The sequence below is a fragment of the Spinacia oleracea genome, chromosome 6 (genome assembly GCF_020520425.1).
Source record: "Spinacia oleracea cultivar Varoflay chromosome 6, BTI_SOV_V1, whole genome shotgun sequence".
In the NCBI taxonomy this organism is placed as follows: domain Eukaryota; kingdom Viridiplantae; phylum Streptophyta; class Magnoliopsida; order Caryophyllales; family Amaranthaceae; genus Spinacia; species Spinacia oleracea.
The window spans coordinates 112,418,163-112,445,713 of NC_079492.1; the positions used below are offsets into that span (position 1 = coordinate 112,418,163).

The following is a 27,551-nucleotide window of genomic DNA, read 5'->3' on the forward strand; positions in this document are numbered from 1 at the left end:
ATTTTATAGTTATTTATTATTTAATAAAAAAGAATTTAGAAAAGGAAAAATACTAAGGATTCACCAGGAGATGATACGTGTCATTCCTGGTGTCTATTTTAGTATATAGTAATAGAAGTTATAAAAAAAACTATTTGTATACGATGATATGATAAGACAAATATGTACGAAAATTTATAAACCCGTGCGATTAGGGGTGTGCAAAATTTGGTCCGGACCGAAAAAATGGACCGGACCGGACCGACCCAGACCGGACCGGACCGGACCGTAGCCAATCGGTCCGGTCTTCGGGTCGAGAAATATCAAACTTCGGTCTTCGGTCCGGTCCGGTCCAAAACCCGATTTTGGACCGGACCGATATTTCCTTAATAAAATATAATATAAACTATTCAGAAATTTAATTATCTCCTTTACTATGTTGTAAATATTACTATATTGTGATATACTACCTCCGTTCCTAAATGATCTTTACGGTTACTATTTGCACGGTAATTAAGGAATTTTGGTGAACATGTGATGGTGGGGTAACAAATGGAAAATGAGTGGCTATAAATTGTCCAACAGTGTGAGTGGGTGGAAACTAATATTAAAGTATTGTGAGTGGGTAAGTTATGGTGGGCCAAATAAGAGTAAAAATGGAATAAAGTAGGAGTGTAAAGAACTTTCAGGAACGGACTAAAACGGAAAGCGTAAAGAACTTTTAGGAACGGAGGTAGTATTTTATTTTATCTTACAAAAAATGCCTTAAACAATTGGTGTTATATATATATTTTTTTCTTTTTTACCATAATTTGTAGATAAAATAAAAAAATATATAGAAATAGGTCTACAACCGGTCCAAATCGGTCCGGTCCGGGTTTTGGATCGATTTTTTCGGTCCGGTCCGGATTCGGTCCAAGCATGATCGGTCCGGTCTTCGGGTCTTGAATATCTAAATTTCGATCTTCGGTCCGGTCCGGGTCGGTCCGGTCCGGTCCGATGAACACCCCTACGTGCGATGCACTAATTTTATAAAAATAATTAACCAAACATCAAGTATGGGGTTGGATAATATCAAACCCATACCTCATTTCAAAATATGCTTGGGCCAGTCCCAAATTTGTAGCACGGTTTCGAATATAGGCTATGCAAGTGTGAAATACAGAGTAATTGAGATCTTCTTCAACCTATCTTCTTCAACCTAATTTCAGTTTTCTGGCGGAAAAACTTTCATACAATCAGCAAGTTTGGTTGGGAAACGTGAATATTAGATTGAAATCTCGGTTCCCATTCGTTTCCTGGATGAATTCAGTTTCAAACACGTCTCCATTTTTCTGAAACGGTTTCGGCGCGTTCCGACGCGTTTCCCGGTTTCCCCGTTCCAGGACGTTTCGGAAAGTCGTGATCTTTTGGCGTTTCCGCGCTTCGTAGCCCTAAACCTATGCAAAATGCAGCTCTTTGACCTAAATATTCCATATTGGGAATCCGATAAATCAGTCTCAGACAAATCGTCAAAAAAACAGACTCGGTTGAAGCTAATTGTTAAAGCAATTGAGTTTGGTTACACTGGAATCGCTTACAATCGTACTATCAAAGGGGTAATGTCTGAATCTGATCGTTGCACCATTTCTCCATTTTCCCTCTCTTCTCTCCTCAAACTATCTCCTTCTCTCTCCTCAACTGTTTGCTTCCATCGTCGCCTCCTCGGAGTTCCTGAAAACTCTGCGTTTCGGCAGTACACTCGTTTGACTATGTTGGTTGAAACATCCGCTCAAGCTTCGGCGTTGAACTCGGGTAATCCGATTCTTAAGACTTATGATTTGATCGCTGTTAGACCTTTGAATCAGAATTCTTTTGATCTTGCTTGTCAATCGTCTCAGGTTTTTTTTTTTTTTTTTTAATATAATTCTCTCTTATTCACTGAATTTTATCGTCTTGATGATTTGGAGAACTTTATGAGATTGAATATTTTTGTTGAATTTTCTGGGTAAGTTGATTTGATTTCAATTGACTTTGCTGACAAGTTGCCATTTCGACTGAAGCTTCCAATGGTTAAAGCTGCCATTGCGGTTTGATTCTGTCTCTTTGTATGTTTGTATATGTATTTCGATGTTCTATTTGATTGAAATGGAAAATGAAATTGAATGTGCAGCGAGGGGTGTACTTTGAGATTATGTACTCGAGTCTTATGCAAGATGTTCACGTGAGGAGACAAATGATTTCCAATGCCAAGGTGTGTTGATTATCGCTTTTAACTAATTAATTCATGATTGTAATATATAGGAAAATTATACTATTATTGGACAAAAATTTGTGGTTGGATTGTATGATGGGTTCATTGTTTAGCAATGTTAGCATTGAAAAGTAGCAAAAGAATAAAATAAAATGTTTAACATGTCTTTTGAGCTTTGAGTCTATTTCTCTTGGTTTTTTTGTATATCTAGAGTTTCAGATGCTATCGCTGTATCACTGCATCGAACAATATATTGCCAGTCTTAGTGAAATTTTATCCACAGCTCGGTAATGGAAAAAAAATACTAACAAGGATATTATGACTATAAACAAAAGATGCTGGAATGTTATTGTCATTGAAACCTAGGCTTCTGTTATTAGAGAATTTATGGGGGTACAGACTCTAAAGAGAGCGGGGCCTCGAGTGGGGTGGGGGACTTAGAAGGTCTAGCGGAATATCCATTGAGCTGTTGTCATACCTAGGCACTGATGATTTCATCCCACCTGACTTGTTCAATGTCTTGCCGTCAGTTATTGGTGGAGTGGACTCAAGGGAAGAACCTGATTGTATCCAGTGCTGCACCTTCTGTTCTCGAGCTTAGAGGTCCAAATGATGTAGCTAATCTATTATTGTTGCTTGGGCTTTCAAATGAGCGTGCAAAAGCGACTATATCTAAGAATTGCAGGTTTGCTTTCCTTTGGAAAACTTAACTCCTGCTTCTTTTCTTCTTCTCTCGGGTGAGCTTGGGGCATGATTAGTACTCGAATAAGTTCAACTTCTTATGTTTTTTCTGGTATCATTTTCTTCTTTCTGATTCAGATTGCTAATTGCCAACACACTAAGGAAAAAACAGTTTTACAAGGAGGCAATCAGAGTTGAAGTGATGCCACTTGGGGTGGAAACTGATCCCGGAGAACCTTGGATAGTTGATCTTATTGACTGGGATCCATTATCTAGTGGTGAAGGTGATTTGCTTTTAGATGATATGGCAAAAGCATTTGCCGAGTCTGCAAAAGTCTCTCAAACCATGAAAGGCGTTGTTTCTTCTCCTATAGTTAATCATATGCAATCACATGGTTTACATGTAAATGACATAGGCTATAAAACTCCCAAGGATCTCGAGGTGTCAAAAAAGACAGATAAGCCGGAGAATGAGCCTACTTCTCCGTGGAGCAGTCTATTGGATCAACAGGGGAATAATTTCGAAGATTCTCTGCAGGCAGTCCTTCCCGATTCTTCTGTTGCTTGCTCTAATGTTGAGGATTTCCGAAATTATTCTACAAAACCTCTGCTGGAGGCTAAGAACTCCTATGTACTGGAGACCACAACCTCTATAGCATCGCATGAATTAGAGCCGCCAGATCATGTTAGTAATGCTGATATTGTGCAGTATAGTGATAGTATGAAGGAAATAATCTCTAAAGATTATGGCTTGGATGTAGGCTGTATTGCTATTTCAAGAAAGGAAGTCTTAATGGAATCTGAGGGTCTTAATTGTAACGGTCAGCAAACTGATAAATTGAAGCTAGCTTCTGGTCTTGTGAACAGGATAGACGCTGGGATCCCAACTGAGATGCAATTATGTGATCAGTCAGATTCATCACTTCTTCCTGACATATCCCTGGGTGGAAATCTGCTGGAGCTAAAAGAGGATACAGTAGCCGAAAAAAATGCTAGAAATGTGATGGTTTTGGACTCCTTTTCCGAGGGGAGTAGTAGTGATGGTTTACCAATACTTCGTGACCGGCAATTGCTGGAAGAGGTGGAAGAAATTAAAGAGCAGAAGGGAAATCGCATTGAAGTCAACACTGGCTCCGATAATTTTATAGTTGAGGATACCATGATGTTATTGGATTCACTCCAGCAGGGAAAAAAAGGCAATGATCATTTAGTTGCAAAAAGTACACTATCAGATGAAATGATGGAATGTAGAAAACAAGTAAAAGAGCTTAGTGAAGCTGAGCATCAACCACTTGGTGAAAATAAATCAGGTGATGTATTGATGTTATCTTGTGATGTGTAATTAGTTTATTGTTTCGTTTGGTTTTCTTTTGTATTGTGTATTTCTTTGTAAATAGCTTGACACCTATCAGCATGCATTATATTTTTCATGTAATCCGCCCCAATTAGTTTTTTCTCAGCTGTTAATTTGTTAACGAAGATTAGAAAGATGCATCAATAGTCAATACAGATTATGAAGAAGCAGCATTTTCAAGTTGGAATTAGAGACTCTTATGTTTGTTTTATGTTTCTCATCAGCTAAAGACACTTTGATATCTTTCTGTAATATGTCTGTGTTGACTGTTTTCATGCTGTAAAATGCAGGCAATCATAAGGTGAAGCGATGGGGTACAGGCCAAGTTCTTAGGTTTCCTTTTAAACGATTGTTACAAGTTCAATTTAAGAAGAAAAGGAAAACTTCCATGTACAAGATCCAAAAGAGGTTAGTGTAGGAGATGTTCTAAAATTCTTTAGCGGTGTTGTAGTTGATGTAACGTAAGGCAGTGCATACAAATTTATGAGATTCGTAATTACCAGTTATCGTTTATATCATGGACGCTTGCAAGTTGCAACTTACATTTTGTCAAAATGGAATTTATAATACTGAGCTCACATTTCCAAGTCTTAAAACTGCGTTTCTTCTTTTTGTCTGGCCTAGCAGATAAATTTATGACTTCATGGTTGCATAAGTAAAATTTTCACCTCTTCCGCCAAGCAAGACTTCAGAAATCCTTCCCGGTCATTCAGAGGTCCATATAGGCATAGAGCCATGAGCCATGCAATAGTAATAGCGTCTTCATGCATGTACACCTATATCAATCTTATAAAAGCGGGCTAAAGAGGTGGAGGAAACACAAACGAAAAGGTTTGAGAAAATCTTAAGAAAGAGAATAAATAAAATATGCTTCAGTTAGAAAAGTTTGCAAAACTGAATGAAAGAAAATGAAGTCAAAAGGAAAAAATATATGAAGTTATGTCACATCATCCATAGATTTCTCTCCCTCCACTCCTCCCTATCCAACGCCATATTTTCTTCAATTCGCAATAGACCCAAATCACTCTCAATCATCCCTAATCCAGGTTTTCGGAGGTCTTCCCCTACCCCTCACAATCCCATCACTTTGCCACTATTCAAGCCTCCTAACCGGTGCATCACTCTCAATCACTTCTCATTCAAATTGACATTTATACGAGAATAATGGTCTGTTAAACACTCGGTATAAGTTTGAAAAGAATCTGAATGTGACTAAAGAGCGAGAAATCATCTCAATGTGGGAAAACTTCTTGTTAACACTGTTGGATAGAGAAGTTTGAAAGAGTTTTTCACTTAAATTCAGACTTTTAAGGCCTTCTCAACTACTTTAGTAAGCCGGGTGAGCACTTTGAAGTTTGAACAGTCAAAATGATTGTCTTGCTTGCTAGCTGGTAAGTCTCTTCTGACTGTCTTATATTGAAAATTAATGCACTTGCGCAATTATTTTGTGTATTCTGATTGTGCTGATTCTGCTAGAACACCATTGGTTGGCTACTTGGCTGCTGCTCAATAATTACACTCCTTGACATGCATCATAAGGCTATTAGGGTAGGCATTTTGGGACCAGTGTAATTCTATTAAAAGATATTGTGCACACCCACCTAAATAATTGTCTTTTCCAACATCTCTCACTTCAATGTTGTTTGCTTAATATTCTTGAAATTATTGTCAAGACCGTGAAGTAAATGTATGGTCTTTGAAAATAAGGCTATTTAAGTGTTCATTTGAAAGATCCCTGGGATTTTAAAATGTCCACCAGACGAATCATGAATCACAAATTGAGCTCTTAATAATTAAAATACCAAGAATCTGTGGAAGAAGTACCTACTTGGGGGAAATCTTTTGGTTAGGCGAAACCTTCAGTTTTTTCTTCCTTCAAATAAATTACTTTGATCTTCAGTTTTAGGATCTTCAGTAGGGACATTTTACTCCAAATGTCAAAAAACTTACTCTCTAACTATCTTTGCTAAAGAACATTTTACTAATGTGCGTAAGCATTGTACTATGAACTCAAGTAATTTCAGGTTTAATCTGGAAATATTGAAGTAATAAATTGCAGAAATTAGAGGAAAAACATGGATTTTATTATATTACTGAAAAAAGGGAAAAATTCAACGGAAAGTAAATGATATTCCACTGTCTAGAGGTCTCCCAAGTAACTTTCTCTCACTCCCATGTCTGCTGCGTTCCTCTTTCCCTCTTTTTAACTACTCACACAGCCTCATTGTAACAAACTATTTGTCTTTTCTCTGAAATACCCCTGACACTAGTTGTAACAACCTTCCTCAGGGAATGACATTAATACCCCCTTATTCCTTCTGACGTGTTTGTAAGGTGGTGGTCTGGGTTGATTCCTTGTACATTGATAGGCGTCTCCCAGACTCCTAGGTGTTTCATTACCTATATTGGAAAATTGCAAGGAACTCACAATCATGTTCACAGTCACACAATAATATGCTGACAACAATAAGAAAAGAGAAGTCTTTGATTTCCGATAATGCAAGCAAAAGCTTTAAGGATTACAAAGCAACTCTCCAAGTAAGTAACTTTAGGTTACCAATCTCAAATGCTCAATACAAAATACTCGCCGCCTTCTCTCTCTTTCTTTCATCCATTTATGCAATAGAGCCTATTGCCAAGTACACTTCATTAATGACTTCTTTTGCTTGCTAGCTGCAGCAACAGAACCCTTGCTTGCTTTTGTTGTTACGGCTACACCTTAGGTGATGTCTCTGCTGGTTCCCTCTTGTACCTCCTGGGTAGGTTAGGGTAATGAAATGCCACTGGTTTCCATACAATGCAACAATGATCTCCAATTACGAGTCTGGACACGGGTTCTGAATAAGGTGGATGATTCACTTACTCATTTTCAATACAAGTGATTGTAGGCAAAGAGTGGATAAACAAAGGTATTTGTGAGTCAAAGCTTTAATTGAGAGAATTATTAAATAATCTGGGTTTGACTGGATCTAATAATCTAAATACCTCAATCATGGTTTGTAATTTAGAAATTGATCGAACTATTAAGAATCATGGTTTGGAATTCACTTATGGAAAGAGACGGAAAGATGTATATTTCCTTGGAGATGTAACAAGTGCATGAGATGGCAATGCTTGAGCCATGTGCTTTGACACCATTTCATACTTGTTCTAGCACGTTTGCCAACCGAAACTTTGATGAACAATATGTTTAGTTGTCAATAAGTTAAAGGTTAAAAAAGTTTATATTGTGACCCCACTAACAATATCCCACACGACTATATTTTTTACTTATGTATAAATCACTAACCTTGATCAAAGTAGAGTATGTGAATACTGAGTAAAGGCAAGATGTGTAGACTGGAAACAAAAAAAACGAAGGGTGTATTTTGCTACCTATCGTTTGTTCAAGACCTCTGATGCTTACATACTTCTGTTGAATTGATAGTGTATAATTGGATTCCTCTAGGTCCTAGAAAGTAGTCGTGATTGCTGTCGTGGTGGCAGTAGTGATCGTGGCGTCTTAAGGCATCTCACAGGAGTCACTTCGCATTGTGCATTGAAAATTGGGAAAAACTCAAATCTATTGCTCGTGATTTATTACAGTTTTTTTGAAAGAACTAGTTAGAACTCGTGCAATGCACGGTTTTATTAAAAAAAATTAACATTTAGTTTATTCAAATGCCACATTATTATGGGTGGCAAAGGTAATTTCAAAGTGGGCAACTGGGCATTAGTTAATAATTTTGATTTCCAATGTCAACAACTAAAAAGAAGGGAGTTGTACGTATTTAGATTTAGATGCAATAATAAAAGGGAGTCACTTCGTAATCTATTCCATGTTAAATATTCTAAGATGAATTAACTAGGGCTTGTATTTAACTTCTAAAAAAAATTTAATTAAAATAACAAGTGTGATTTTGACGGGGGAAAAATTGTGCTTTAGTATAAAATATATATAGATTATTTTTGTTACAGCGTGTAACTATTGTTTTTAAGACTTGGTAATTAGTTTAGAAAAAGGTGGTTATAAGTAATTAGAGTCGCTAAAATTTAAGTGTATACTCTTCATACTTGTAATTTTGATTTTATTCTATATTAATGGCTTTAATAACTCGTTTCATGCAGAAAATAGTGTTTATGTAACAGATTTCCCAGTAGTTTCAGAACAGCAATCATAGTGTGACGATTTGCTGAATGGTCAGTTAACATCTGCTACACAAGGCCTTTGCATAATGAAACAGCCTGGATTATTTCATGCTGTAGGTCATGGTGTATGATGAAAATTAACTTGAAGATGGGATGAGCTGTTTGTTTATGTCAATTATAGTTTAAGTTGACATTATTTAAAGTTGAAGGTCCATCGTAATGTGTATGTTATTCTCCTATCTGACCCCAGCGGTCCATCACTCCATCCTGTTTCTTTTTTTTTTTATAGTAATTTGCTCATCTCCCCTTCCAATAAAAGAAGAAAGCCCTTAAGGAACGTGTTATGTGGTGCATGATATACTGGTATCCTTGTCGACATTTTACAAAATTAGGTTGCTTTTTATGTTCTTGTACTCCTTCAATGTCTTAGAACATACTGTGTTCCAGATCACACTGGTCTATCCAATGAAATAATTGTTGAATATGATGTTTCAGTTGTCTAAGACTTCAAATTCTTCACGGCTAAGTACGTGGGGACTCTTGTGTTGTACTTGCAATTTTCATGGAAGGCATCACATAATGGAGACTTGTCTTTCAGAAATAGACCTAGAAACCTGGTTATCTAAGGTTTATAGCCTTCTTTCCCCTTTCTGGTCCAGTTGCATACAGAAAGATACCTTGCCTACTTTATGCCTTTAGTCTGACGGATTTCTTTAGATTAAGAATTTTCTATCATATACTAGAGTAACTTTCCATTTTAACCAGCTACTTCCTTGCTTGTGTTGCTGCTGGATTTGAGTGTGAAGGTGGACTAATATGATACATAGCTGTATAGGGTTAATAGTTTAACTGATAGAATTACTGTCATCCCAAGCATACCAGAAGAATACTGCTGCTTAATTTTCACTGTTTGGTTTTGGAGATGAGAAGCTGACAATAAACTTGCCGTTATTTTACTGTTCTTTCTAGCTAGAAGTGGGTTTCTATGCAGGGAATGAAAACAGGGATTCCACATCCAATTCTGGCTACCGGAGTAGAAAAACCTCACAATGTTACTTCCGCGCAACAGCTGATAGTTAAACAAGCTGAAAGGAAGCTGCTAGTGGGTAAATCTTTGTCAAAAGGTGTGCATGTAAATCCCTAGGTTGCCCTTTGTAAGGTTTTAGTTTACTTTCATGATTAAATGTGATTCCATTAAATACCTACTTGTACTCCTACTGCAAGTTCTCCAATTCTTTTGCTAACTAGGATTAGTGCCACTCATGTGCTAACTACATTCCTTGTTTATCTTTCTAGAGGGACATAGCCATAAAGTCACCTGAAAGTATAATACTATAACGAAAAACAATATTAATATAATAGCTGGCGGCTGCTGATTTTATCCTTTGTTATTTGAGTATATTTTAATCTTAGTATATGATGAATGAGATTTTAACAACTAATGCCTTTTCCCATTTTATAGGGGTTATGTAGGTTGCGGCTCCATGTCTATCTAGGAAGTAAGCACTATGTCGGTCAGTTGCTTCTTCTTTCCTCCTTCATTCTCTTTTATTATTCTGCCATGTGCGTAGCCATATTCTGTTCTATGTGATGGTTTAAATTATAATAAAGAATGGTGATGTCCGCGCTTCCAGTCCCACAATCTTTTAAGGGATTTTTTAACTGCCAGACTAAAGATATGTTCCATTCTTTTTACATATATATTCGTTCTTTTTGTTATTTTCTCCTGTTATGTTCTATTTAAGCTTGAACTGTTATATTTTTTCACTTATGTTTAGATTTTCACCATTCTTCAGTGTGGAGTTTAAACTTCAGATCTTAATAGTGATATGTTCTTCTAGGAAAACCTGTTGTAAACATAAGAGTGATTTTCTTCATAGCAAATTTTCCTCTTAAGGCATTTTTAGGAACATCATTTGAATGTGAAAAAGGTATTGAAAATAGTCAAAAGTTCAATTTTCCTTGTCATAAAGGTAAAGAGAACTGTCTAAGTTCAATTCTCCATGTGTTATCCCCTCTATCAATTTGTTTTGCGATTTAATTATGCAAAAGTGCAAAATGATGTGTGAGTTGATATTGAGGGAGGTAACTGTTACGACATTGTTAAGCATTAAGCTAAACAGAAGTAGCAATGAAAATTTGTGTATTATTATTATTATTATCATTGTTATTATTGTGTACCGTTTGTCATATGTTTATAGGTTTAGAAATTCTTGTTTCAACCCAAGTTTTCTATGAACTCCGACTTTTTGCTATCTAAGATAAGCTAACCTCTTCTGAATATATCGTCTGTTGGACAGTTCGTATGGCTGGTGACATGGGTGAATGTGTATACTAACCAGAATCCTAAGATACTAAAAATATTAAAGAATGTAAATACTTGAAATAAATACAAAGGCATGGCTAAAATAAAGTAAAAGGATGTAAAAGCTTATAACGAGTATTAAAAGTTACTACGTAGATCTTTTGGTGTCTGTAGTACACGTACTAAAAGTAAATTAATGACCTGAAAATTTCAGAAGTGGACGCCTCTAAAAAGTGTATGGGAGTTGTGAACCTTTTCTTCAGATACACCACTGATTGGTAACCATTTGATGACATAATAATTGCATTAAGCTTACGTTGAGTTTGGTTTATTGATTAATTTAATCATCTTGAACTACTAGCTAGCAATTCTGTCTAAGATAAGCAGGTATAATGTAATATTTTAGTCCCACGAGCGGCCGACAAAAGAAGAGTTTGGCCGTCAAAATTAAGATTTTGGTCATAGTTGCTGCTAATTGTCATTATGAGTTTCATCAATATAATATGTTGAGTAGACATAGTTAAGTAATCAAATGATTAGTGTCACTGCGGCACTGCCTCACAAGGTTAAAATATGTTGGAGCAGCTACAGCTCTTTTGCAAAAAGTCTGTTTAGCTGTTATTTTATGTTTTCTTTGTAGGGGTCAAGAAAATGGCATGGAAATAGTGATAGGAATCCTGAATCCACGAACAATTTTTGAATTGATTTGGGCATTCAAGATAGTGTACACTGGCATCTTTACATGCATGACCATCTCATGCAAATTACTATGCAAACTATTTTGAATGCTTAATAATTCTAATTCTATGATCAGTTTACATAGGACACTTTCACGGTTTCACCTAACGAAATTATATACATGATATGATGCACTCCTAGGGATTGCTGCAAATTTAAAAACAATGTTTGACACTTAACTACTACTCCATACAAAGCATAAGGTGAATTAATAAGCCTTTTTTTAAATCTTTTTCCTTTATGGCATTGTAACTGCTAGTGGATGTTTTTTAAGGAACCAAATTGGATGAAATGGAGTTCAGGAGATGAATCCACTGCCCTTCATCCTCATCGTCTTCTTCACCTGTCATTTGATTCCATTGTAAGTCTGGGAAGTTAGACGGGTGTTCTATTTCATCATTCCTTGCAAATCGACCCCTGATTCTTGGCCTGCTGTCAGCTAATGTCTTCCTGCATGCGTACTGATGGCAAGCAGTGCAACCATGAAAAAGTTAAGAAAAAGATAAAAGACATGTTGTTATCATATTACAATCGATAATCTAGAATAGGAAAGGTAGAATTTTCCTAATAAAAATTGAAATTCAGTGCTTGAATTGGAAGAAGTGGGGCATGGGTATTACTTTGTTCATTCTTCAGAACATTGGAAATAGCTGTGATAAAAAGACGACAACTGTGACTGTAACACTATAAACATGATGATTTTTTTTATATCAGTCAGTCCGAGGGACTGTGATTTAGCTTTTGTATGTCAGCAAAGCCATATTTCTCAAAATATATCAAGGGCCTACTTATGTATCATATCATATCGTGAAAAAACATATTTCACTAATGCAAGCTATGATTTGTTGTGAATATGACATGTTTAATTTCACTAGGTGTAGGACCTATCATCAATTTTATCATACTGTAGTATTTAGTGGTTATGCTCCTACAGCTGAGGGAGGGGTAAGATGAGCTAAAAGTTTGGCATGGCATATTGAAGGATATTACAGTTAAAAGTCTTGCCTGAATTTTTTTGTTGAAGTTCCTCTGGTTTCTCTTGCTACGATATCTCTCAATTCTCTCTTTTTTCTCTTCAGGACTGTAGCGAACTGCCTTTGCCATACCTTCAATAATAATGCTCGTACTTTCATTTGCCAATGGACTTCCTACCGGATGCTGATGGTGGTGGCGTAATGTTCTGATTCCCTGTCACGAGATTGATCAGCCATGTAAGCTGGAAGGAATTAATTTTGTGTATGTTTTTATCTTTCATCTTTTTATTTACAGTGTGTGAATGCTTTGAAGAAATACCTGATCCAAATCACCTGTACTAAAGACCCGTCTCACTGGGCCGATATCCAGGTCATGAAGTCCAGTGGGGGGTGAAATGGGCAGATGAAACCCGTTTCTATGAAGGGAGTGGCTACTGAGGCTGCGCTGCATAAAATTAGTGGAAGTAGTAGTATTTGGTGGGTGACTACTAGTACAGCTTAGAGGTGAACTTGGTGAGGCTATGTAGCTACTACTAGTGCACGCACTCCCGGTACTTGTATTCCCATTGGCATTTGCTAGGATGAACGCTTCGTTAATTGAGTTGAAATCGCCTGCAAGAGACTGGACTAATAGAGGTGATAAACTGGAAGGATAATTTGGGTTGATAAAATCAGTGGAATCTTCATAATAAGAGTTGTTATTTTGAGTATACATAGTTACTTAGTCAGTGTAGTATTTTTGAGAAAATCTTCAAAATTCAATTGAATTATGACTCAATATACTTTCTTCTCTTTGCCAATTTATTTATATGAGAATGTTATTATGGGCTTTCTCTAATACAAAAGCGTTGACTCATTACCTACACTTTTGTCTCTCTAGTACCAGTGGCAGTGTACCACTACCTCCTCAACTCCCCACCCAAAAAGTAATTACCATCCTTTTCATTAATATATGTTAATCATACCTTAAAACATCAAGGGATATCAATCTCATGTAAAGTCTAATCAGGCATTTAGGTACTTTTTTTTTTTCTTTTTTTTTCTAATTTTCCAACTATCGAAGTTGTGCTATATTCATGGAATTTTCGCTTATCTAAACTTATTATTGTACATTATTAACAAAGGTGTTGATCCGGCAATATTTAAGGACAAATGAAGTACTACCTCCGTTCCTTAATATTCTTTACGCTTACTATTTGTACGGACTCCAATGCAATATTCAACGACTTATATATCCATTTCCGTATGTGAAAAAAAATATAAAAATTTGATATTTTGAAAATACATAACGAGACCAATCTAACAAGATCTTGCATAATAGCATTTTGATGTATACAATTGTGAATAGTGTTAAATTTCTAAATTGGAACATAATTATGGAACGAACGGAATATATTTTACCATCTTATCCCCTTTCCCCGCCATCATTACACATTACAATCATTTCTCTTTTACTTTAACAACTACTCCCTCCGTCCCGGAATACTTGACATGTTTTCCTTATCGGGCCGTCCCTTAATACTTGACCTGTTTCTAAAAACGGAAATATTATAACAATATTATATTATTTCTCACTCCACCCCTATTAACCCACCTACCCCCTAATCCATACAAAAAATAACTAAAAATTCAACCCCTACTCTCCCCCAACCCCACCTCTTAACCCACCTCCCACTAACTACATTAAAATAATACCCCACTATCAACTACTACCTATTAAATTAAATAAGTCAATTCAAGTCCCTTAAACTCTGTGCCGGTCAAACCGGGTCGAGTATTCCGGCGGAGGGAGTACTTCGTATAAAGTATTACTCGCTCCGTATTTAAATTGGAGATACACTTGGCCGGACACGGGTATTAAGGAAGAATAGTTGAATGAAATAAAATAATAAAGCAAATGGGTTTGGGGGTAAATATTTTAATCAAGTAAAATAGTGAGTACCATTAAATTTTGGAGAGGTGTGGGGTGGGTTAATAGGAAAGTAATTGTTTAACGTGGTAGTGGGGTTGGAATATTATTTAATGAGATGGTGGGGTTAAAAAGTTACTAAAAATTGTAAGTGTATTTCCTATTTAAATACGGCCGAAATGGTAAGTGTATTTCCTATTTAAATAAGGAGGGAGTATACCCATTAGAGCATGTACTTTGATTTTGAGTTCTCCGACTATCTCTTCATTCTCTCTCTATCACTACCTCTCTACAATATACTTTCAAAAAGACACCCAATATTGGTGGCTTTTTCAAAAATTCTCCAATCACTTTTTCACTAGTGTGGTCCGGTATCATTTTTTTTTAATCAACCTAATTTGATATCTACCGGATAATGTTACAATATTTATTGAAGATTATTAATAAGCTAATTAATTGTGTTTTCCTAAAAGAAATATTAGTTGTGATGATTAAATTTTAAGTTATAAGAAAAATACAATTACTTTTGTTGAGTGTTTTTTCTCACTTAAATATACATACTTCCTTCGTTTTTTAAAGAAGAGGGAGGAGAGAGAAGGAAGAGGGAGGAGAGAGAAGAAAGAGGAACGGCTGGGAGGAGAAGGGGGGGGGGGAGGTTAAGGTTTCCCTGTTTATATATGGGCTAGGTTTAATTGGGAGAAAGCCCAAAGTGGTTGGTAAATCTTAGTTTCAAAAATAAAAAATACCCAAGCGGTTAGTAAACATAGAAATACAGTCGGTAATTTACCGACTAACCATAAAACGGTCGATAATTTGCCTACTATTCTAAAAACGATCGGTAATTACCGACTACATTTAAAACGGTCGGTAAATAATTTGTTTGCCACTACTTCTATAGTGGTCGGTAACTAATTTGTTTGCGACTACTTTCGAGGAGACACCGCCGTTATGGGCTTGGGCTGGGAAACACTCCCCAAGGCCTCCAACCTCCTTTTCAGCAGGGCCTCCGCGGATGGGGCCTTACCAGATCATGTCGACGGACCAGTCCCTGCAAGATGATGTAGCACAGATGACTTAGTCTCGTCATAACAATATGTAATCATTTCTTACGGGATATGAACCCAACTTGTAACTAATATTAACCCGTTTACATGTTGAAGTCGACATGTTTGCAGGTTCAGAATGTTCTTCTTCTTGCGACAATTCTTCGCGTTCAAACATCGTCCCGCAGAAAGCTCTATCCTTGAGAGGTACCCAGAGAATGATGGCGGTCTTCTCAACAGCTTGGGCACCAACCCCAACCGTGTCGAAGGACGCCCCTACAAAACCAAAAAAGTGAGAAAGAGTGAATAAGCAAGCATCCCAAAACACAAAATAAACAAAAATACCTCTGGCTATCCTTTCCCCAGTTAGGAAGTTAGAGTCGGGCCCCAAACTAGCAACTCGACAAAGAAAAATCGGCCCATCCACCCTCTGTTGTTTGACTGATCCGAACCCAGCAAAGCCTCCCTATCATCCTTCACATGCAACAAGTACCTACCGGCGCCGTAGTTTCCGACCTTGTAGGTGTACACCAGGTCCTCCACTCGGAACTCCATCCCTAATTTATCTGCCAGGTGGTAAGGTGCATGACTCGCCAAACATGCGGCATCAACTGCGCCGGCGACACTCCTAGGGTTTTCAGAACACCCCTCACCAACGGCGTAAATGGGTAGGTGTACCCAATTTTGAAGGGGTACTCATAAAAACAGACCCAGTCGTCCGATGTCCAATCGGCCCGCTCATCGGGCAACGATAGGCGAATTACCACCGACGGTGGAAAGCCGCAGTCAGCCTTGAGCGCCGCCGCGTCCTGGCTCCCCCAGGTGGTCGCTCAAGCATTCTTTTTGTCCAAGATGTTGCTCGGACTGAACAAAGGCCCTTCATCCAGATCGCACTCAATTATGACTTTCTTGTTCTTCACACGGGCTGATTTGGTTCCCATTCTCTGCGACATGGGGGATGGAAAACCAGAAAGGAAGAAGGGGAAAGGACAGTTACCTGAATTCTGGAAAGAGGGAGACTTCGAGATTTTTGCAGTTGAGAGAAGAGAGATAAAGAGGAAGCGTGAAGAAGTGGGAGTAGAAGTGACATATTTGTTGAAGTAGATGGCGGTTTGCTTCTCGAGAAATCATCATTACAATAGCATCAGTCATTAGGAGAGCAGGAGGTTATTTCCTCCATTTTTTCCGAAAATGAAAACCTATTTCTCCTTTGAACTTCCCGGAAGAAATTCAAAATGGGTTTGGGAAAAATTGTTAGGGGGGAAAATACCCTCTTACTGACGTGTCTCAAGTATGCCACCATGAGGTGTACATGGCAGCCAGCAAGGCATGAATAAATGACTGGACAACTTGTCCTTAACGGTTGAGTATGACGGCAGCAGTTACAAACGAATGATTAAATGTGTAAGCTTGAGTTTAGGAGCGCAGCATTAATCGGCGTAATTGTGATGAATTATGTACGTTGAATACTTACGTTACACCTCCATGTAAGGCCAATAAAAGGGCCTAAGTGACTCCATTGTAAACATAAGTTCACTTGCTAATAATATACATTCTCCATGCTTTTACGAATTGCTCTCATTATCTCGTTTTATTTTGCTCGATCGATTGTTAGCACCTTCCTAAAGACAAGTTCGACTCCAAGTAGAATTTGTCCAAAACAAGTTCCTTGAGAAGTAACAAACAATAATCTAGAACAAACAAATAACAGAAAATAAAACAGTTTCCCCGGCAATGACGTCAAAATTTGATAGGCTAAAGTCGTATCACCTAATCAAAGATAAACTTAAATTCACTAGCTAAATAACAAGGGAAGTCAGGACCGAATCCACAGGGAAACATCGTTCTTTCTACTACCAAATTAAATGTCTAGACTATTGGGAAACTGATGAAAGTGTTGGTTTTTATAACTAAAACTACAATAATAATTAAATCGGAATATATCAATATTAGAAGAATCTAGGGCAACGGTTCACCACAAATGCAGACCAAGATTGGACAACGGACAACAAGATTAATCAATAACCATAATTTGGGAAACATGCATCTCTCGAATCTTATGAATTCCCTAAGAAATTATAACTAACAGGCTCTCGCTATGTACTAGAAACAATTCCTATCTAATAGCCACAAATCATGAACATCAGATTATACCTCTCGGCGCATAATCTAAGATTCATCAAACTCAATCAAAATAGTCCAGCCGAATAGAATTGACGAACAATTAAAACAAGCTATAGAAATTACAATCAACAATTAATAACTAAACCCAATCCAACACCAATCATACATTCATTGATCCCCTAAACCCTAGAAAAAAGATTACTCACGCATGCTAAACATAAACCAAACAATCAATAATAATGAAAACATAATTCTAAGAAATTAATAAAACAATTAAAGCAATTAAAATTAATTAATAAAGTTGAGAAATGAAACAATACCTAATTGAAGAACAAGGGAAGAACTCAAAAGTTGGAACTTTAAATTGAAATAAAAACTAAGTGTTTGATAATTCGAGAGAATAAAACTAGATGCAAAAATAAACTAAGTATTCAATACTAGAGAATAAGATGCCCCAAATAAAAGATAAGGGCTTATATTTATAGTCTTGCCCAAAAAAAAAAAAGAAAGAAACGGAAATAAACTAAAGACAAAACGCGTTGGGACCAGTCGTCGCCCAATCGGGCGCTGGGCCGCCCGACGGGCATCCATCCGCCCGTCGGGCGGATTTTTAGCCTTCAGTGTTTTGTGTGCTTTGGGCGCCCGATGGGCACCGGGCGCGTGCAGAAGGCAGCTTTTTCTCCTTTTGCTTGCCTGGTTGGTCTCCCTTCGCCCACCCGTCGTAGGGCGATCAACTGAACGCACTGTTCTTCACTTATAGCATCAAGTCTAACTCTTGGGGCTCAATCATAGACATCCTAGGCTCCCAAGGGTCGACCATGATCATCCTGAACCTACTCGGGATCGCGTAGTGGCCCAAAATTTCTTGAAACGGGCCTAAAAAGCCAATTTTCCATCAAACGACCTAAAATCTCAAGGCACACTCAATAACACATATCTATACTATTATTAAATCTCCAAAACAAAGCATGTTGCATCGCCATGTGTCACCTTCTCTAAATATGACAAGGTGCAACATCAACAATGACATGTAGGGTGTGTTTTTAACATTGAGAAACAAAATGTTTTTCTGAGGGTTCGAACACAGGACCATCAAGAAGTATAGTAGAAAGCTTACCATCTTAGCTAAGTAGTTATGCCTTTTAACTCTACTTAAATATATTTAAGTTGGATATGATTAGTGTGTATTAATAATAATTTTTCACACGTGTAATGTTATTTGATAATTTTCACAACATAGTGATTGTAAGAAAATGTAATTTTGTTACCATTATTGAAAAAGATTTTGAATAATTCCTACATCTTTAATTTTTCCATTTTCACATATAATAGAGCATGTTGTTTCATTCGTTAGTCGACAAATGTGTTAGCATATACTCCATGGATCATAACATATATACAAATACTAACAACCCAAAAAGGATTCAGAACAATATTACTAAAAAAGATACGTAGTACTACGTACAATGACAAATCTCGGATACTATTATGAGGGGGGCCAATAGAAGAATTAAGCAATATAATATGCAAAATATATACAATTATAGAGAGAGCCGTAAATAAAAACACACTAGAAAATATTTCGCGCGTGGGCCCACCCGAGCCATGTAGAACATCAGCCACAGACTACGTACAACACACCACATCCAAATAAAATAAATGATTTCCGGATAGTTATTAAAAAAAGGTCAAACTCGCATACCAACACGTGTAAATAGTGCGGAAAAGTACTTCATATAGTATTCAACGTTGTAATCCGGGGCATCGCCCGGGACTAATACTAGTTAGTACTTAAAATGGCTTATAAGAGCTCATTTAACACAGAAAACTACTAAAGGACGAGGGTGAAAACTCTATATAAAACGCATATATCATGGGCCTGATCCACAATTAGTGTGGACTCAAAACCAATCATTTTCTCTATCACCTTTTTTATTTACATAGTCCTCTATTGTTCATATAGTTACCATAATAAATTAAACACCAAAATTCTTAGATATAGTAACCATATTTTGAATCATAGTAACCGTATGTTTTTGAAAGTGAATTATGACTTAATTCACATTATTCATTCACAAACATGTAACCAAACAAACAACACTAATTTGATATTTTTTCATAATAATCCTAAAAAACATGTCAAAATAAATTAGGAACAAATTGTTGATCTTTTTCAAAACATGGTCCACAATAAATTTAGTGTGGACCATGTCCATTTTAGAATTGGTGTTATTCCGCATTGATTGACAAGATCTGTCGATAAAAAGATTGACCGGACGGCCTTCGAAATGGAGTTGAAAGCGCGATTACACGAGCAACAGGAGTTTAGAAAAGACCATGCCCAAATAGAAATGGGACTGGCCCAAGCCGCAAGCGTAATTAAAACCACAAAACTTTGTCTATTCGTCTTCTTCATCCTTAAACCCTAAACCTCTGCACCATACACCAAATCTTCCATTAACATCAAACCCTAAACCTAGGTTGCATGGAAACGGAAAACGGAGATATGGAGAAGCTTCAAATTTCAAAATTGTAAAATACGGGGAAACGGCTTAGATATATATAAATAGCTAGCTTAGGACTCGTGTAACGCACATATGAAATTAAAATTTGTTTACGGAGTATTATAATTACTTGTAAATAATATTAAAAATAGGAAATATTTTTAATGAACTAATATTTTGTTACGACGTAGTAAAATTTTGAATTTGTATAAGACACAATTAGTTCAAAGTGGTCAATTAAACATGAATTATACTACGTACGTAAACTACAAATTGAACCTTGGTATTTTTAATTTATTTTCACATTTTTCGGGAAAATTGAATAGAAATTATGTTTCATAATAAGTTAAGTTTAAGAAACATAAGAGTTAAATGATTTCTCTAAATTTTTATATTGCAGTTGAAATTCATTTGTTAAGATTGTAAAATCATATATTTTTATGATAGTAATTAGTAACATATAAACCAATATTAGAAAATCAATAGAAATAGTGCAGTGTATAATTTGTAATTTTTTCCATGTTACGTGATTGATATTTTTCATATTAATATTAGAAAATCAATAGTAATAGTGCAGTGTATTATTTTCGATTCTTGCCATAATAAATAAACTCGTAATATTACTTGTAATATACTCCGTATATTATTCTATGATATGGAAGTAAACAAATTAGAAAATTTATAGTTTTTAAAAGTTTCTTTAATGGAGTAGACATTATAAAATTAAATTTAAGAAAAGTCAAAGACACATCGAGAGATGACACGTGTCAATCATGATGTGTATTTTAGTATATAGTTATTGAAGTTATTGATTGATTAAAAAATATATATTTAATTGGATTTTTTGTCATTTAACACCTTAAAAAAAACTGGTTTTTGTAATTTAACACCATAATTATTTTTTATTGTTTTTAAACACCTTAAAAAACAAAAAAAATTTAGAAATCAACACCACTTGACAATTTTTGTTAGAAAAAACATTAGTTTTTAACTATGCTAAAGTTCTCAAGGCATGATATGGTGGTAAACAACTCCTTCTACCATTAAATTGTGCTTTGGAAATTATAGCATGATTAAAAATCAATGTTTTTTTCTTATGGAAATCATTAAGCGGTGTTGATTTATAAATTTTTAGATTTTTAAGGTGTTTAAATATAATAAAAAATAAGTAAGGTGTTTAATTACAAAAACTAATTTTTTTAAGGTGTTAAATGACAAAAAATCCTATTTAATTAGATAATAAAAAAATTGTTGATTAACATATGATTAATTATTAATGAATAATTTTCAAAATTTAAAATACAATTTTCAAAATGTTATTACGAGGTAAAGTAAGGAGAAGAGATAAAATAAATAAAAATTCATTGTCATTGTAAACACAAATTTAAATCAAAGTTTTGTGTACAATGTTCTAATTAGTGGCATTTATGATATTTTTAATGCATACAGTCATATCCATATTTGGTTGACTATTCAGTTAGACCCCGTTTGGTTCGACCACAGGTATAAGGTATACGTTTGAGTATTAAACTCATGGATACATAGAAAATCATAATTTATTCAACCTGTTTGGTAAAATAAATTTAGAATTTAATCCTACCGATAATATATTCTCCTACTCCTTATTCTCATTTTTTTTTACACCTTCCCTTCCTCCTTCTACTTAAAGATGTAAGGAAAAAAACTAAAATTCAATCAAATATAAAAGGCAGACATCATATTTTGATATATGACACCATCTACACCACTACAATCGCTCCCTTTGCTTCAACTCTAACCATCACATTCTTCTGTCACTAGACGAAATTTAATTTTTTGTGGTTGTTTTTTTACAATTGAAGCTACAAATCTAGACTTCAATGTCCAAAATTTCGACGATTAAAAATATACTAGTATCTAGGTATTTTATTCAAAGATATGTTTAGTTAAATTATTTTTCAGTATTCTACTTTCGTCATTTTGGGTTCTTACGGGGTGTTGATGGTGGCGTTAGGTAGCATTGGCGATTTGATGGCGAATCGACAAGGCTAGTAACTTTGTAGTATAATTTTTATGATATTGATTTTCTGGGTATCTTGGGCGGCGACGGTGGTGGAGTAACATTAGTTAGGCTGTCATGGTGTTTGTTTGATCGAGTTTGCACTGTCGATTTTATTTTCAGTTAATATAATTCCATATACCCACCCCCTTTGAGTACGAGAACTCGATACCATGTACCATAGGGGTTTTGGAGGTGGGTCCCCAAATTCTAAATCTAATTTATATATATAAAGGGGAGTTTTTTCAAGAGTTTTTGGAGCGCCACGTAGGATGTCCACGTCATCGAGTATAATTAAATTATTAATTAATTAAATAAATAATATTATAAAATAAAAATAGATTACTCCGTATATGAAAAACCCCTTTTAAAAGATAGACATAAACAATGGTGCTTCTAATCTTCGCAATTATTAAAAGTTTGAAACGTAGGAGACAAACACTCTTATCTTAGGAGCAAACAATTAAGATAATGACAACGTGAGCCAAGTATAACTTCGGAAATTTTATCTTAGTACGTTTACATTAGACATTGAACTCTAATTCTACGTGTGCAAATTTTATCCAACGACATTTACATTAGAATTTTACTTACATTAAACTATGTTTTTTTCGGTTATAAATATATTACTTTCTAAGTTCAATCCATATCTAACTGTCAACATAAAATCTCAACATAAAATCTCAACTTTTTGTGGTCATGGTTGCGTAAATTTATAAAACTATACTCCTCTTTTATTATATTTAATTTTCTTTTTACCCTGTAGTTATTATGATTTAAATACTCCTTATGTTTATTTTTCAGAAATATTTCATTGATTCAAGCAATTAATTTAAGTAGAAACGATTGGAAAATAAAAGTACGTGTTTCAAGGCTTTTTGATGTGCTAAACTTCCGTAAACAAAATAGTGTGATTAGTCTGGACATGGTCTTAATTGACGAAGAGGTATGTAATTGATCTTTCTATGTAATTGTGGATATTTTTCTGTCATTCCTAATAAGGATTTATATTGTGTTGTCCATGACAACAAGATAATGATACAATTTTTTCATAATACGATTGTCAGAGCTGTTGCAGATGTCTTACCGTAACTAAAGTCGGTATGTATGCGTGTATGTATGTCAACTAATTTAACTTATTATATTGTTTATATTATATTATATTGTTACTAATTCGATTTTTTATTTAATTTGGTAGCTGAGAAGATATCGCGGCATGTAAACCTTGTGAATTTCGTAGAGCCAAATGAAGTGATGATGCAAAGTTATTTAGATAATGACAGTGAGTCATCAGTTGATGAACAATTGAACATAAACATAATTGGGTTGATATGACAAAGAATGAAGCATACACAAACAATATCAATATCAATATGACAAACATATATCGTGGTATCAATATCTAAGAGTTCGGTGCAAGATTTGAAAGGAGAAACAATCGGCTACAAATTAAGCTTTAGGTTTTCCAGAAAGAGTGCAAAATTTTCAAAGAGAACACATTGGAAGATGGACGTGTACGAATTGTTGTTGTTGTTGTTATGTTCATAGTTATGTACTACGAAGCACTCAGTATATTTTTGATAGTTTTGTGTTTCCTATAAGTCACACTAACATTCCCTCAAAAAAAAAAAAGTCACACTAACATGATTTGCGTCTCATTGTGTTGACGCAGATACCGAATGGGCGATGGCTAGAGTCGAAAAAGGAATTGAATATAGAGGCATCGAGCAAGAAATAATCATGCAATAATACGAAGCATGGGGTTAATTGCATAAAGAAAGCGTAACATATAGCTATGGGGTTAATTCTAGGCACATAACTTTATCCTCTTTGTCGAGATGTTAAGGTTTTAGAATCGATGCCTAAGTAAAGGGAATGATATGCTATGGTTATTTTTATATTAAGTGTTGCCCTTATGAAGGAGAAATTTTAATGTTTTAAGTGAAAAGTCTATGTTGTCATTTGTCAAGAAACATTGATGGAATAATCCATGTGAATTGTGCCATTAGCTATAAAAGCTATTGTATTAGTGAATCATCAGGAGTTTGGGTATTGATGTATTTCAATTTCGAGTGTTTACATCTTTCAAAGACAAATCAGAGCAAGCATAGCTAGCGCTATTTCAAAGACTTGACACCGGTCATTATATTTAAATCTAAAACGCAAATTACAGGGAAATCATTAATTGGTTAAAAAAGAAGTAAAAAGATCTTTTAAAATGAAATAATTAGTTGAAAAGTTTGCTGAACGAGAAAAAGACTTGAATATTTTGAACACAACTATTATTTGAAATAAAGAGAGAAAATATAATTATAGGAAATTTGAATGTATATTTAATTATAGGATTAAAATTTGATTTGTGTTAATTTGAGACTTTTGAGTTGTTTTCTTCATTGAGTTTCATTAGATTTTTAAGAAGAACGAGTTATTAAAAAATAATAGTATTTGCTATTGGATTTGTCGAGTAAAGAAATTAGTTTAATAACGATTTGCTTTTTTATTTTGACGAAGAAAAAACATAGACTTAAAAAGTTTAGTTAAGGAGACCCATTTCCATTAATGCATGCAGTTGTGGGCTGGAAACATAATAATGTATAAAACACGACTACGTGCCGTTATTGGTGAACATGTTATACCATACAAAAATAGGGTCAAAATATCGTTTCAATCCGAGTGGTCATACTCAACTAATGAAAGCAAAAAGGAGTTGGCATAAGCATTCCACTAAGATCTAAATAACGCTCAAATGCAGTGTTATAAAATATTAAACACAAGTTCTTAATTAATTAAGCCTAGAAATACGTTTTTATTTTGAGTGGGAATAATGACAGTAGAAATTATAAACGGGGGAAGAGGATTGATCAACATTTTAATATTTAATTTCAGATTAAAATTTAATAATGATCTATAATAATATATTTCAGATTTTTAAAATAAAAATAGATATAATAAGTGTACGGGATGTCCCGTAGGCCCAATTCTATACCAGACTATCATATTCTAGTATTATGGGCCCAAAGAGTAATAAAGGCCAAGGCCCAATCTATGACCTAATAATCTATCAAACCCCTATAAATACTCATTTATGGGGGAAGTTAAAAGAGACTTCTCTACACTCTCTACTCCCTTTTCTCTGTACTTGTGAGGGGGTCGAAAAAGCACGAGGCTAATGCGTGACCTTGTCCCTCGTGGGTGTGACGTTTCTTTTTGTCAAATCAAGTGTAATTGGATTTCTGTGAGTTTACACCCAATTGACTAGTAATATAGGAGTCACCATTCAGTTTTTAACGACAATGAGAAAAACTGACAAAACCCGGTTATCGTGACATAAAGGGAGTGCAATTATGTTTGACCACGACGGCCGTAGGTTCCCTTGTGATCCCTGGTGTGGGGATCTCTCAACATACACCCGCAAGGTAGAGATTGAGGGTTCGGGGGACTGTAACTACCGAGAGGAGTACTCGCTCATCGATAACTCCAGAGGCAGGATATCCTTACTAGCTCAGCATAAATAATTGAAGGGACATGCGTTAACTATTAAACTAATCTGAGTTGATTTTAACAATATGCAACATATAGTACTAGATCGGGCGCGATTATCTGATCTAGATTGTATTAAGGGACCTAGCATGATAATCCAATTTCCCAAAAATATCATATTTATTAGGCGTGATAGAACAATCAGATTTAGTTAGTTTAACAGTTCATAAAAAGGGCGAGGAAAGCAATTAAATCATAGAAAAGGGACACATTACAACGCACCCTTGAGAGGTGCGTCACGGTTCTCAGAAAACTAACCACTTTGACTTTGCTATTTCTCCTTTTATTTAACGAATCTCAAGTTATGGGACAGGATACGTTCTGTTCGATTTATGGATCGATTGCGACAGAACGCGTGATCAGTTTTTGCAGCGTGAGGCTTAGGCTTAGGGGTTTAGAGTCAATACTCAGAATAATAATTGTGTGTTGTTCTTTTTTCACGTCGAACTTGGGCTATATTTATAGAAAAGAGTTCGTGGAAAGATAGAATTGTAGAGGCGCTCTAATCCACGAGGAATTAGGAAAGAATACGTCCCAGGTAATTTCAGCGCCCAGGCCTGGGCGCCGAAGATTTCGGCGCCCAGAGCCAGGCGTTGAAAATAGGATCTGGGCTGTTTTCTTAGTCAGATTCGGATTCCTAGAATCCGGAGTGTTTGAGACTTAATCGAGTCTTTTAGTGCGTATTAACCTTGTGACGGAATGCGTCTGGGCCCGTTACGAACTCTAGGCTCGTTAGGATTTGAATTAATACGTGACTCTTATTTTTGAATCATATTAGGAATAGGATTCTCTCGTAATCTCTATCTCATTTAGGATTTATGTTGGAGTGCAACACTTAATTCTGACAGGTTTCTATCTTTTATGACTTGCCACTTTTAACAACTACCCATTACGACAGTTACTATTTTTAGCAGGTTTCCATAAATAGCAGGTTTCTATAAATAGCAGGTTTCGGGTGAAATTAAAAGGGGTGATCGAGATTCGTTATTTTTATAGGAGATGCGTTGTCAAGTGGAGATTTATGCTTTCATCATTGAACCTTCCCTTTCGGGAATGGGGACAAAAGTAGGTGTCTACCGTTAGCCCCAACTTTGACTGAGTCTTGGAGTAAGACGATGGTCAAAGTATTAGACGGAGTGCGTCGCACAAGCCATGATGACCTGTTTTCGCGAGGGTCTCACGAGCCCCCGAGTGATAACATTTGACTTAAGGGTCATCACTTGAAGTGTCGACATATCCCTAACGTGTCATTGGGATTTGTCAACGGATAGTATAGAAACTTCCTCACTTTGTCATTGGAAGGATCTAAAGGTGCGTAGAAACTCCCTCACTTTGTCATTGGGAGTAGCTACAGATGTTTTCGAAATCAAAGCTATAAAGTGTAATTGGGCCTGGCCAAGCCCAATCACGAGGTAAAAAATGTTTTTAAAGATTCTCATTTTCAGGGTTAGCTAAACGAGAAAACCCCCTTGTTTTTATGGGACGTAAAACGAAGGAAAATCCAGCACATCGTTCTTTTTTTTTTTTTTTGGAAAAACGGAAAACCAATCTTTTAAATTTTGGAAAAAAGGGAAACTACTCACATCGCTTTTTTGGAAAAAACGAAAAACCAAAAACTACTCACATCGTTCTTTTTTGGAAAAACGGAAAACCAAAAGCTACTCACATCGTTCTTTTTTGGAAAAACGGAAAACCAAAATAAGTTATCGCTGCAGCGACTAAGGACCTGTGCGGTTAGTGGCGCAGACCCCGCCGGCTAAAGATGGCGAGCCTGTCCGCTAAGGGTGGACACCCCGTCCGATAGAAGTGGACGAATCTATTTTAAAATTTGAAAATAAGGACCTACGCGGCTTGTGACGTAGACCCCGCCGGCTAAAGATGGCGAACCTGTCCGCTAAGGGTGGACACCCCGTCCGATAGAAGTGGACGAATCTATTTTGAAATTTGTTTGTGCTTTTTTGAAAATAAGGACCTACGTGGTTTTTGATGTAGACCCCGCCG

The 27,551-nt window shown here is 35.8% G+C and overlaps 2 protein-coding genes across 12 annotated transcripts; one reads left to right on the plus strand and one right to left on the minus strand.

Moving 5' to 3' along the window:
* The first annotated feature begins 1,139 nt into the window (after positions 1-1,139).
* LOC110780218 (uncharacterized) lies at positions 1,140-12,903 on the plus strand. 11 transcript variants are annotated; one of them, XM_056833837.1, is made up of 9 exons: positions 1,822-2,048; positions 2,132-2,212; positions 2,743-2,897; positions 3,032-4,203; positions 4,538-4,655; positions 9,367-9,499; positions 9,838-9,889; positions 11,693-11,779; positions 12,498-12,716. In XM_056833837.1, the coding sequence occupies exons 1-6, from the start codon at positions 2,028-2,030 to the stop codon at positions 9,371-9,373; spliced, it is 1,554 nt and encodes a 517-aa protein (XP_056689815.1). In that variant the 5' UTR covers positions 1,822-2,027; the 3' UTR covers positions 9,374-9,499; positions 9,838-9,889; positions 11,693-11,779; positions 12,498-12,716. The 11 variants fall into 11 exon arrangements, with proteins under 11 accessions (XP_056689818.1, XP_056689811.1, XP_056689808.1 ...); XM_056833833.1 differs by lacking the exons at positions 9,367-9,499; positions 11,693-11,779 and adding an exon at positions 12,763-12,903 and having other exon boundaries at positions 1,821-2,048; positions 12,498-12,629; XM_056833830.1 differs by lacking the exons at positions 9,367-9,499; positions 11,693-11,779 and adding an exon at positions 12,763-12,902 and having other exon boundaries at positions 1,821-2,048; positions 12,498-12,654.
* LOC130464320 (zinc finger protein CONSTANS-LIKE 2-like) lies at positions 11,371-13,107 on the minus strand. The gene is made up of 3 exons (XM_056833841.1): positions 12,712-13,107; positions 12,424-12,606; positions 11,371-11,879 (listed from the first exon to the last, which is right to left on the minus strand). The coding sequence occupies exons 1-3, from the start codon at positions 13,105-13,107 to the stop codon at positions 11,688-11,690; spliced, it is 771 nt and encodes a 256-aa protein (XP_056689819.1). The 3' UTR covers positions 11,371-11,687.
* Between the last annotated feature and the right edge of the window lie 14,444 nt (positions 13,108-27,551).